Here is a 12,440-nt window from a genome sequence, read left to right on the forward strand (position 1 = left end):
GGCAGATTCTTGGGGGACTCCAGGATAGGCATAGCGCCTGCTAACTGCAGGGCTAGTGGTTCCGATGCAGGCAAACTGGGGAAGTAACTGAGCCACGGGGGAGGCTGGACCACACGGCTTTTTCCGAAAATACTTTAATACAAGGTCCTCGTGTGGGTCATGTGCTGGAGAGATAACTGGCCTTGGGCTGCAGGGTGGCTGCCCTCTTCCTTTGCCAGGTCATGCGAGGGGCTGCCAGCCACCCCATGCACATGCCCCTGCCCCTCCGTGTCGGACGCGTGGCCCGTGGGGCTGGCCGTGTCGGATGCAGGCCCCTTCCGGCTGTTGATCTTGATGGCGGCGCGCAGCGCCGACTTTACCGCCGTCTCCACCCAGCCGTGCGGGTAGGCGGTGTGCTCGCCGGCAAAGTAGATGCGGCCATAAGGGACCCTCCAGTAATCCTTTTCGGTTTGCCAGAGCGCCGGCGGCTGTACCACGAAGCCACCCTGGCTGTGCGGGTCCTCCGCCCAACGCTTGACGACGCCGGTGCCGTCCCAGAGCTGGCGCACGAGAGGCCCGTGCAATGCCGCCACGTCGTCGAGCGCCAAGCGCAGCGCTTCTTCCCGGCTCAAGCCGGCGAACGCGGCCGCCGCGTCCGACCACGTGTACGAAGCCAGCAGCAGCGCGCCCTCGCGCGGCGGCGGGTAGAAAATCATGCGCGACGGGCGGTCGGTGTTCGAGTGGCCGCCTTCAATGTGCTCCTCGCGCCAGAAGGGCCTGCGGAAGCTTAGAAACACTTTGGTGGCCGGCACGTAGTGCAGCCTCCGCAGCGCCTCCTGCATGTGGCGGGGCAGCGGCGGCGAGAAGGTGATGCGCTTCACCGCCGGTCCGCTCGCCGTCAGCAGCACCACGTCGGCCTTCAGCACCTTCAGATTCCGCGCCGGGGGTGAGGTATCGATCTGCACGTGCACATCGTGCGGCCCCTGGGTCATCGCCACGACGGGCGCGTTCAACAGCACGAGCCCGGACAGCGAGCTTAGCAGTGCGCGCGGCAGCAGGTCCCAGCCACCCACGATGCGGCTGTACCTGCAGGCGGGGCGGGGTTGGGGGGGTGACCTGGGCTGTGCTGCCCTGCCCCTCCTCCTGGCCCCACCCACCCCGGCAGCTGGCCCCTGTGGGCACCGGCCCGCTCCCCAGTCATCCACCTCTCCCAACCCTGCCCGTCCCTGACATCCCGGAGGTCGCAGGAGTAGTGGATTGTGTGACCAGGGATCCCACCACTTCTTCTCCGCTAGACCGTGTCCTTTATCCGGGAACCATTAGCCCCACTGCCCTCAAGTAGGCCACGCCCTTCACAACAGCTCCGCCCCCAGACCCAGAGGCTCCGCCCACTCCCTGCTACTTGTCTTGATTGGCCCCCGCCCGCCCCGCCCCTGCCCGCCAGCCCCGCCCCTCACTGGAGTCTGTCGCTGAGGCAGCTGTGGGCCCTGAGGGCCTCCGCGAAGCTGAGATAGAAGAAGCCATCCTCGGACATCACGTCTCCCAGAAGCTGCACGGCCGGCCGGCTCAGGTTCCCTTCCCCGAGGAGGTATTCCTGCAGGGTGGGCGCAGGCCGAGGTCAGGGCCCAGGCAGGCTGCACCCCCGAGAGAGCCCCGCTGCAGCCCGGCCTCTTGGTCCCATGACATGTCCTTGGACCGTAGGATCCGGTCCCTGTTCTCTGACAGATGAGGGAAACTGAGGTCCAGAGAGGGGGCGTGTCCAGCCCCTGGGTCAGGCAGGAAGGTGGTGGCAGGACTAGGGTCCCAGGTACCCGCATTCTGACTCTCTGGGGAAGGCCTCATGGTCACACTCTCTGCCCTGCCTCTCAGCAGAACCAAGGGCCCCATTTACCAAGAGCGTGTGCCTTTCAAATTTTTTCATCGCCTTTCTGCAGCCCAGTGCCTTGAGGTCTTTGAGAGCCTGTTGTGGAAGAAGCGGACATGGTGCTGAGCTGCCTGGGCAGCCAGGGTGGAGGCTGGGCCTGGAGCCCACACCCGGCTTCTCCTGGTGGTTCTGTCCACGGCTGGCCATTCACCACTCTCAAGCCCCTGGGCTTCTGCCCACACCGTGCCCTCCGCCTTGCCCTCCATGGCAACTCAGATGCCACCACTCCCCCGATCTTCCTGAACTGTTCACGCCGCCTCACCCCCCGCATTCGGCAGGCCAGGCTGGTCACGGCTCCTCCCGGTTGGGTGTTATTTTGCCTGTTTCTGAGCCAGCCAGCCTGTGAGCTCCATGGAGGCAGGGATGTGGGCAGATGGAGAGGAGGCTGGGAGAGGATCCCAGGCGTGCTGTGTCCTCCCGGGGCTCAGTGATTATTTGTTGCCTGAGTCACTGTGGCCACGGACAGAAGCTGGTCCCCTGGGTCACTGGTCAGCGCTGACAGGGCATGATGGCTGAGAAGTTTACCTACCGTCTGTCCCCTGCCCACAGCCCTCCTGTGGCTCCCCAGTGCCTGGGGCCACAGGGTCCTTGCCCCTCAGCCTCATGTTCAGGGCCCCTGCTAGCCCCTCAATGTCTTTTTTTTTCTTTTTTTGAGACGGAGTGTCGCTCTGTTGCCTAGGTTGGAGTGCAGGGGCGCCATCTCGGCTCACTGCAAGCTCTGCCTCCCAGGTTCAAGAGATTCTCCCACCTCAGCCTCCCAAGTAGCTGGGATTACAGGTGCCCACCACCACAGCTGGTTAATTTTTGCATTTTTAGTAGAGACGGGGTTTCACTATATTGGCCAGGCTGGTCTCGAACTCCTGACCTCAAGTGATCTGCCCGCCTCAGCCTCCCAAAGTGCTGGGATTCCAGGCATGAGCCACCGCGTCTGGCCTCAGTCCATGTCTTTTATGGCAGCTCCGGTTCTGTGGGCAGTGTCCAGTGTCCAGACCACCCACCCTCAGGGCTCTCCCACCTGTACGTCTGGCACCTATTTTTTCCCTGCCTGTCTTTGCGTGGCACACGAGTGCCTGTCCTTCAGCTCTTTGTTCAAGTCTCATCCCCTCCGAGAAGCCTCGCTGCCCCTGTCTAATTTCAGGCCTCTTCTTGGTCTACCTGGCTTCCCCCTTCTGGCCAGGACCTCAGAGAGAAAGCGGTGCCCCTTCACTCACTCACGCATCTCGCATCTCCCAGGCTCGCAAACCAGTCAGTGTCAAGGCATAGAAATGACCTGGTCTAGAAGGGCAGATGGGCAAGTGGGCTCTGACCTGGGTGGGGAGGGGATATTGGGTGTGGGCAGCCCCTCCCTAAAGGTATCAGGGAAGGCTTCCTGGAGGAGGGGACAATGGAGCTGGTTCTTGAGGGCTGCGCAGGAGTTCCTGTGTGGGGAAGGGAAAGGCATTCTGGGCAAGGGAGGGCGATGCACAGGTATAGTGAGTGTGAGGAACACAGAGCTGGGGGCATGTGGACCACCATGAGGACAAAAATTCCTTAGAGGAGAAAAGAGCATGAGGCTAGAGGGGTGCAGAAGGGAAGGCCAGTCAGGGCTCAAAGCTGAGCCCGAAAAGATCAGACTTTGTCCTGGAGGCAGCGGGGAGCCACCAGGGGCTGTGAGTGGCATCACTCTGGGTGTGTGGGAAGACACTTCTGGTACCAGGTTGGGGAGACTGGAGCCTGGGCAGCTGGAGAAGAGGCTGGGGGAGGGTCCAGGGCAGAGGAGGAGGCCTGAGCTGGGGTGGGCAGAGGGGAGCAGGGCACAAGCAGCAGGGGGCAGGGGTGGGCACTGATGGTGGGGGAGGTGGGCGAGGAGGAGGTCAGGAGGAGGATGGCTCCTGGGGGTCTGCCCGTGACTGCGGGATGGTGGGGCCATCGTGAGATGGGGGCACCGGGAAGAGGAACGGGTTTAGGGGAAGGTTCTGAGCCTAGTGGAGCTAGAGGGTCCTGGGGAGGGACACAGGCCAGGGTCTCGAGAGGCAGATGTCTCCATCAGCCCATGGATCTATGTTTAAGCCAGAGGTGGAGACTGGAGAGGTTGTCCAGGACAGTGTGTGGGTGAAAGGGGAAGAGGCCAAAAGCTGATGCAGCTTTGGGGTCAGCAGTGTTTATGGGGAAGCTAAAGAACAGAGTTGGGACTGGGAGCAGTGGTTCACGCCTGTAATCCCAGCAGTTTGGGAGGCCGAGGCAGGTGGATTACGAGGTCAGGAGTTCAAGATCAGCCTGGCCAAGATGGTGAAACCCCGTCTCTATTAAAAATACAAAAATTAGCTGGGCGTAGTGGCGGGCGCCTATAATCCCAGCTACTCGGGAGGCTGAAGCAGAGAATTGCTTGAACCTGGGAGACAGAGGTTGCAGTGAGCTGAAATGGTGCCACTGCACTCCAGCCTGGGCGACACAGTAAGACTCTGTCTCAAAAAAAAAAGGGGGGGGGGAGTTGGGAGGTGGCCCATATGCGTAGAAGCCCCTGGGATGGCCCATTCTCACTCTCAGATTGCAGTGAGTAGGTCAGTGGTTAGACCTCAGGGCACACATCCCCTGGTAGAATTTCCATCTCCATCAACGGGTGCCCCACCCCATGGCAGGGGACCCAAGGGATGACAGAGAGAAGAAAAGCCAGGCCAGGGAGCGCGCCGGGGCAAGCTTAGGAGAAGGACAGAGAAGTCAGGGCGGGAGGAGGGTACAGGCGGTGCCCACCTGGTTGAGAGCCATCTGGTAGATGTCTTCGGGCGACTGGCCCTTTTCCTGGGGGCGTAGGGCATAGCCCAGCTTCTCGGGTACCTTCTCCACCACGTAGTTGCGCAGCTTCACTTCGTGCACCTCCGTCCATGTGTTCTTGTCGTACTGGGTGAACTTGGTCAGGTTGAGCCCCAGGCCCTGGCAGAGCTTATGGAGGATCCTGATTGAGGGAGTGGGTGAGTGAGGGCTGGGCTCCGGTGAAGGTAACCGGGTCCCTAGTGGGACTTGGAGAAGGGAGGTGGGAGGGGACAGTAGCTGGGGACCAGCATGAGGCTGGGGGGTTGGGCTAGATTTAGGGTGATCAATGCTGAGGGATGGGAATGAAATGGGGACCAGGATTAGGATTGAGTTAGGAATGGGAATAGAGCCCAGCTTAGAATCGGGAAGGGGGACAGAGTTTGGGTTGGATGGGGGTTTGAGATGAAGAAGGAGCCTGGGGCTCGAGTGCGTGAGGGTGTGGGGGTGGTGGAGCTGCAGGCCTGGAGGGGCCAGCAGAGGAGCTGGCTTTTGCACCAGGCAGGGCTAGCTGGGGGTCTGGTTGGACTAGGTGGCCCAAGCATTGCCAGAGGCCCAGTGCTGGCACTGGAGGCAAGACTGAGATGGGGATTAGGCGAAGGATGCCTGCTGTGGCGTGGGCATGGAGCTGGGGGGCTGGCTGAGTCTAGGCACACAGGTGGGTGGGTTGCCAGGTCACCTGTGAGAGCTGGGCATGCGCATGGCTCCCAGCTCCCCAATCCAGCCCGTGTTCTGGTCCCGGTAGGTGAAGATGCGGCCCCCGATCCTGTTATCTGCCTCCAGGATGGTGACCTGAGGGAGGCGGTGGGGCGAGGAGGGCCCTTCAGGTCCACCCACTGACCATTCCCTGCCCCCTCCCACCCCGTGCCAGCCCCCTGCCTTCTTCCGTCCCCACAGTGGCACAGGAGACTAGGAGAGGGTCCCCTTCTGTATGGGAGGTGGGGGAACAGAACCAAGTGGGCAGTTCTAGAGTGCAGCAGGAAGGCCGCCGGCTAGACTGCAAAGGGACTTCCCAGCTCGGGGAGTTGGGAGATAACCCATATGCACAGAAGCCCCTGGGATGGCCCATTCTCATTCTTGGATTTCAGTGCGTAGGTCCGTGGTTAGACCTCAGGGCACACATCCCCTTAGTGGAGTTTCCTCTCCACCAACAGGCGCCCCACCCCGGGACAGGAGCTTTGAGCCAGTGAGACTCCCCTCTGGGATGAAAAACGTGGGACAGGAAAGTCTAGGGCCTCTCAGTGCAGACACGTGACAGCAGGGGGCTTGGGCCTCACCCTCAGACCACGGGGAAAGGTAGCCTCTCCCTCCACATCCCCACCCCCACCCTCTCAAGCAGGAACGGGGCCAGGTCCCTCTGCCCAGGGACTCCAGCCTACAGCAGGAGGGACTCCAGGTAGACTGCAAGCAGTGCTTCCCACCTTATGTCCGGCGTCACTGAGCATCTTGGCAGCCACCAGCCCGGCCACACCAGCGCCGACCACAATCACCCTCTGGGGCTTCAGGGTCCGATTGAGCCCCCAGGTCACCACCTCGAGCAGCTGCTCATAGTCAGGATCCTGCATGCATTTCTCGAAGGGGTCCTGGCTGCGTTCAGCCTTCCAGTCCCGGGAGGCCGCCAGGCTGAGAAGGATGGGGACGAGGACGAGGAGGCGCAGGGCTGGGAGGAGGAGGACAGGGTCAACGGGTACGTGGCAGGTTGGGGGAGAGGGGTTCTACTCACTTGTCCCAGAGCCCCCTCCCCTGCTTACTCACCCAACGGGGCCATGACTCTCGGTGGGAGATGGCGTCTGGGGTGGAGGAGAAGGGAGGGCTATTGTGGCTGAGGCCTGTGACTGCTGGAGCCTGACTCTGTCTCCCATGGGCTGCCTAGCTGCTGGAGCCAGCCCTCCCCCAATCACTGCCCTCTTCTCTGGACCTGTGTCCCCCAACCCCATTCTTTCAGAGTCCCCTGGACCGTCCATGCCTCCCTCCTCACCGGTCTCTACCTCTGCCACAGCTCTCTCGGGTTCCTGTCTCTTTCTCTTCTTTTCCCTCTTTCTTTTTTCTTTTCTTTTCTTTTCTTTTCTTTCTTTCTTTCTTTTTTTTTTTTCTTTTTTTTTTTTCATTTTTTTTTTTTTTTGAGACGGAGTCTCGCTCTGTCGCCCGGGCTGGAGTGCAGTGGCCGGATCTCAGCTCACTGCAAGCTCCGCCTCCCGGGTTCCCGCCATTCTCCTGCCTCAGCCTCCCGAGTAGCTGGGACTACAGGCGCCCGTCTTTCTTTCTTTCTTTCTTTTTTTTTTTAACAGTCTTTCTCTGTCATCCAGGCTGGAGTGCAGTGGTACGATCTTGGCTCACTGCAACCTCCGCCTCCCAGGTTCAAGCAATCCTCCCACTTCAGCCTCCCAAGTAGCTGGGATTACAGACACCCATAACCACACCTGGCTAATTTTTGTTTTAGTAGAGATGGGGTTTTGCCACATTGGCCAGGCTGGTCTCGAACTCCTGATCTCAGGTGATCCACCCACCTCAGCCTCCCAAAGTGCTGGGGTTCCGGGCGTGAGCCATTGCGCCCATTCTCCCTCTTCCTCATCTCCCCCACTCGTTTCTCAGTCCCTGTTTCTGTGGGTCCTGTCTCTCTGTCCCCCCACCACTGGCCGTGTCGCTACCTTCAGCTCTCGGTGACAGCAGGACGGCGCGGTCCTCTCCACCGCCCTTCACTGTGTCTGCTGAGGCCCTTTCTCTCCCCTTAAACTGGAAGAGCCCCGCCCACCCCTCCTTTTGGGAAACGCCGAGGGAAATGAAACTGGTTTCCTGGAGCTGCTCTGGTCAAATGCTCAGAGTTTAGTTGAGGTTGGAGAAAGGGGGCCAGAGGAAGTTAATCAGTCTATTTTCTTCCTTTTGCCCCAGATAGTTCTGGGGTGGTTTGGAGGCCAGAAATAGATGCTCAGGTAACCGTGTCAACAACGGGAATCCCCCTCGGCCTGCCCCTGTCCCTCATCACTGGGCCCCTTGTTTCTATCCTCCCCTGCGCTCTCTCTGCCTCCTTGATTCCCACGGCATGGGGACAGAGTGGGTATGGGTCCCTGGGCCAGGCCCATTTTCCCCTCCAAGTCCCTCTCCGTCAGGTGTCGCCAAGTCCTGCAGGGTTCCCCATGGTTCTGCTTCCCTCTCCACTTGCCACCCAGAGCCTCAGTCTCCCCCTCTGTCAAATGGGCGTAGCAGTGGGGCTGGCAGCCGTGAGCTCTGAGCCCGCCCTCCCCTTTGTGGCTCCCATCCACAGCTGTTAAATGGGGACGTCCCAGTGTTTTAGGATCAAGTGAGTGAATCCAGGTTAAGCTCTGTGGCCGGAACCTGGGGCAGTACTGGAAGCTGCTCCTTTGGAAATGCCAGCTGCTGTGGCCGCAGGGGCACTGGGGGGTTCTGTGAGTGGCCACCCACCAGAGGGAAGTGCCCAGGCTTCACCCATCCCTGCCTTGAGAACCACCTCGGTGCTCAGGGCAGGGAGTGGGGCGGCACCTTGAAGTGGGTGGGGTGGAGAAACAATAGCAGGGACTTTCCTTGGGGTGGGGGAGAGGGAGCCAGGGGCTCAGTGAGGAGAAAAACCAGAGGGAGGCAGATTCTCTGCAGCAAGGGGTCAGGTGGGGGTGGGGGGGCATTACCAAGAAGGAAGATGGGAAACTCCAGCGGTAAATCAAAGAGGGATGCGGTTTATGGCCGGGAGGGGCTGGGGGATGAATGTGGGTAAGAAGGCATATGATGCAGGGGCGGGAGGCTGTGGCAAAGGGAAATGATCAAAGAGCTGGACGGTTCAGGGACCGAAAGAGCTTGGGTCAGCAAAAATAGTGACAAGGGCCGGCGGTGGCTCACGCCCATAATCCCAGCACTTTGGAAGGTTGAGGCAGGCGGATCACCTGATGTCAGGAGTTCAAGACCAGCCTGGCCAACGTGGTGAAAACTGGTCGCTACTAAAAATATAAAAATTAGCTGGGCGTGGTGGCATATGCCTATAGTCCCAACTACTCTGGAAGTTGAGGCAGGAGAATTGCTTGAACCTAGGAGGCAGAGGTTGCAGTGAGTTGAGATCGCGCCATTGCACTCCAGCCTGGGTGACAGAATGAGACTCCGTCTCAAAACAAACAAACAAAAAAACAATAGTGACGAGGGCTGGGCGCGGTGGCTCACTCCTGTAATCCTAGCACTTTGGGAGGCTGAGGTGGGAGGATTGCTTGAGCCCAGGGACTTGAGACCAGCCTGGCCAAGATGGCGAAACCCTTTCTCTAAAAAAGAAAAAAAATAGTAACAAAAATGTTCCCATGGCTATCACCTGCTTGGAGGCCGCCTGGTGCTCAGGGCTTTGCACCCATCGTAACCCTCACAATGCCTACATTTGAGGCCAGGCACAGTGGCTCACGCTTGTAATCCCAGCACTTTGGGAGGCTGAGGCGGGCGGATCACTTGAGGTCAGGAGTTCAATACCAGCCTGGCCAACATGATGAAACCCTGTCTCTGCCAAAAATATAAAAAATTAGCCTGGCGTGGTGGTGCACGCCTGTAATCCCAGCTACTCGGGACGCTGAGGCAGGAGAATCGCTTGAACCCAGGAGGTGGAGGTTGCAGTGAGTCAAGATTGCACCGCTGCACTCCAGCCTGGGGGACAGAGCGAGACTCCGTCTCAAAAACAGAAACAAAAACAAACAAACAAAAAACAATGCCTGCATTTTTTTTTTTTTTTGAGATGGAGTCTCGCTCTGTCCCCCAGGCTGGAGTGCAGCGGTGCAATCTTGACTCACTGCAACCTCCACCTCCTTGGTTCAAGCGATTCTCCCGCCTCAGCCTCCCGAGTAGCTGGGACTACAGGCGCCCGCCACCACTCCTGGCTAATTTTTTTGGTATTTTTAGTGGAGATGGGGTTTCACTGTGTTAGCCAGGATGGTCTTGATCTCCTGACCTTGTGATCCTCCTGCCTCAGCCTCCCAAAGTGCTGGGATTACAGGCGTGAGCCACCACACCCAGCCCAATGCCTGCATTTGATAGTTGAGGAAACCGAGGCTTGGAGATGGCGAGAGGGTGGGGCAGGAGGACCCTGGGGTACAGAGAGGGAAAAGGCTTGGCCTAGGTCTCAGAGCTTCATTCACAGTAACATGTCGAGTATGAATGCAGCGGGATTGGGGCCTTATTCACCTGTGCCTCGGCCTGGGTCCCACAGCGGGGAATGGCAGTGCTGACATTCCTCACCAGGTCGGGCGGACCCCAGGTCCCCGGCTCCTGCCCAGCAGCTTGTTCAGTCCTACAGCCACATAACAGTGGAAAGGACCATGGAAAGGGGTGGAGGCCCACAGCCCACTGCCTCCTAGGACATGTCCCAGGAGTTTTTGGGTCTCCAGAGTGGGTGGGCTCCGGCACCAAGCCCCTTGTCCTTATCACACAGGGTTGTTGCACACAGCTCCTCTGGTTCTGGGCGTATGTGCAGCTCACCTTGGTGGACTTCTGGTTTTTTTGTTTTTTTTTTTTAAGAGACAAGGTCTCACTGTCACTCAGGCTAGAGCACAGTGGCACAATCACGGCTCACTGCAGCCTCAACCTCCCGGGCTCAAGCAATCCTCCCACCTCAGCCTCCCTAGTAGCTGGGACTACAGAACTGCACCACCACACCTGGCTAAATTTCTGTACTGTTTGTAGAGATGGGGTTTCATTATGCTGCCCAGGCTGGTCTTGAACGGCTGGGCTTAAGCGATCCTCCAGCCTCAGTCTCTGGAGTAGCTGGTACCACAGGTGCATACCACCATGCACCGCTAATTTTCTGTACTTTTTCGTAGAGACGGGGCCTCACTATGTTGCCCAGGCTGGTCTCAAACTCCTGGGCTCAGGTGATCCACCTGCCTTGGCCTCCCAGAGTGCTGAGATTACAAGCATGAGCCACTATGCCTGGCCCCCTTGAGCTTTTTTGTGCATTTCACATCATCTTCATTCAGCATGTATTGCTTTTGTAATTAAAGAAAAAAAAAAATCCCAATTAATGTTAGTTTGAAGCAATACATCAGACAGGCCAGGTGCCCCAAGTGAAGAACAGAGGGTGCAAGTCAGCTGGCTCAGGACTGATGCCTTTCCAGAATGCTCTGTAGCCCAGGTTGGAGTGCCGTGGCGCGATCTCAGCTCACTGCAACCTCCACCTTCCGGGTTCAAATGATTCTCCTGCCTCAACCTCCCGAGTAGCTGGGATTACAGGCGTGCACACCACCACGCCCAGCTAATTTTTGTATTTTTAGTAGAGACAGGGGTTTCTCCATGTTGGACAGGCTGGTCTCAAAGTCCTGACCTCAGGTGATCTGCCCACCTGGGCCTCCCAAAGTGCTGGGATTACAAGTGTGAGCCACCATGCCCAGCCTCCAGAATCATTTCTGATACTACTAAGGAAATTGATGTTCAGGTTAAATTAGGTTTAGGGATAAGGGTGGAATTAGGGAAAAGCGGTTTGGATAGGTGAGTGGGAGACAGGAGGGAGGGGAGGGGCAGGTGGAGGAAGCAGATGGGGATGGGAGGAAAGGCCCGGTCAAGTATCTGTTGACTTCAGCTGGTTTGGGGATATTCTGTTTTTTTAAATGGAGTTGCTAGAAAACAAGATTAATTCTTCCAGACAATGGTCTTCGGTGGGGCAAATCCTACCTTATTTGGTTGACTTCTAGAACCACAATGATGGTTTCAATGGGGTTTAGGTCATATCTATACAGCAGCCAGACACCTGGCCCTGGCCCCACGGGGCGGGCCTCGCGGCCCATCAGGGCAGGTGGTTTTGATGAGGACTGCACAGATGTGCTGGGGACCAGGCCCCTGCCTTACGTATATACGCATTCCCTTCTCTGAGTCTGTCCAAAGACCCTAAGTGGTCAGTGTTAAAACTCACTGGCCGGGTGTGGTGGCTTACACCTGTAATCCCAGCACTTTGGGAGGCTGAGGTGGGCGGGCAGATCACAAAATCAGGAGTTCGAGACCAGCCTGGCCAACATGGTGAAACCCCATCTCTACTAAAAATACAAAAAAATTAGTCGGGCGTGGTAGCGGGCGTCTGTAATCCCAGCTACTCAGGAGGCTGAGGCAGGAGAATGGAGTGAACCTGGGAGGCGGAGCTTGCAGTGAGCCGAGACCACGCCATTGCCCTCCAGCCTGGGTGACAGAGCGAGACTCTGTCTCAAAAACAAAAACAAAAACAAAAAAAACCCACAAAACTTTCACCAAGGCTTGGGTGGGCAGGGCCTGGCCAGGGGATGACCTGGGACCTGGGTGGGAGTCAGGGGGTCCAGGCCCAGATGGGGGAAGGGACTCAGGGATCGGAGAACAGAATTAGTGAGTCCCCCGATCTTTGGCCTGACCCCAGGACAGGGGCCCCCTTCCCATAGAACCCTCCTTCCTGTTTCCAGAACATCCCAGGGCCCCAGGTGGGGGCACTCACTGCATGGCTGGCTCTGGGGGGCTCTCTCAGCACCCATGGCCTTTCTGGTTAGCCCAGGACAGAAGTCATCGTTGGGCATGTGCGGAACCAAGGTGAACGATGGTGGCTTTGTCCTGATGCCCTTGTAGGTCAGAGATGCCAGGTTCCTGGTGTTGGGGTCAGAGCAGTTGGGAGGCTGTGAAAGGCAGGTCCCCCTTTCTCAGAAGTGTTTTATTATGGAAACTTTCAAACATCTAAAACCAGAGTGAGCAGAGGATGAACCCAGGTGAATTCATGGCTTCACACAGCCTTTGTTTCATTCACATCCTCTCCCTCCCCTCA

General features: G+C 58.2%; 1 protein-coding gene across 2 annotated transcripts; it reads right to left on the minus strand.

Moving 5' to 3' along the window:
- Positions 1-118: 118 nt before the first annotated feature.
- Positions 119-12,198, minus strand: IL4I1 (interleukin 4 induced 1). Of its 2 annotated transcripts, XM_025367378.1 has the most exons (8): positions 7,339-7,459; positions 6,446-6,480; positions 6,112-6,350; positions 5,370-5,482; positions 4,634-4,835; positions 1,871-1,939; positions 1,437-1,573; positions 119-1,065 (listed from the first exon to the last, which is right to left on the minus strand). In XM_025367378.1, the coding sequence occupies exons 2-8, from the start codon at positions 6,456-6,458 to the stop codon at positions 135-137; spliced, it is 1,704 nt and encodes a 567-aa protein (XP_025223163.1). In that variant the 5' UTR covers positions 6,459-6,480; positions 7,339-7,459; the 3' UTR covers positions 119-134. The 2 variants fall into 2 exon arrangements, with proteins under 2 accessions (XP_025223163.1, XP_025223162.1); XM_025367377.1 differs by lacking the exons at positions 6,446-6,480; positions 7,339-7,459 and adding an exon at positions 12,120-12,198.
- Between the last annotated feature and the right edge of the window lie 242 nt (positions 12,199-12,440).

The sequence above is a fragment of the Theropithecus gelada genome, chromosome 19 (genome assembly GCF_003255815.1).
Source record: "Theropithecus gelada isolate Dixy chromosome 19, Tgel_1.0, whole genome shotgun sequence".
NCBI lineage: Eukaryota > Metazoa > Chordata > Mammalia > Primates > Cercopithecidae > Theropithecus > Theropithecus gelada.

Coding starts and splice junctions, on each gene's coding strand:
- IL4I1 (XM_025367377.1), bottom strand. CDS start 12,198: ATGCCCAACGATGACTTCTGTCCTGGGCTAACCAGAAAGGCCATGGGT. Junction 5,483..6,111: donor TCAGTGACGCCGGACATAAG/GTGGGAAGCACT, acceptor CGCCTCCCTCAG/GTCACCATCCTGGAGGCAGA. Junction 1,574..1,870: donor TTGAAAGGCACACGCTCTTG/GTAAATGGGGCC, acceptor CCCACCCTGCAG/GAATACCTCCTCGGGGAAGG.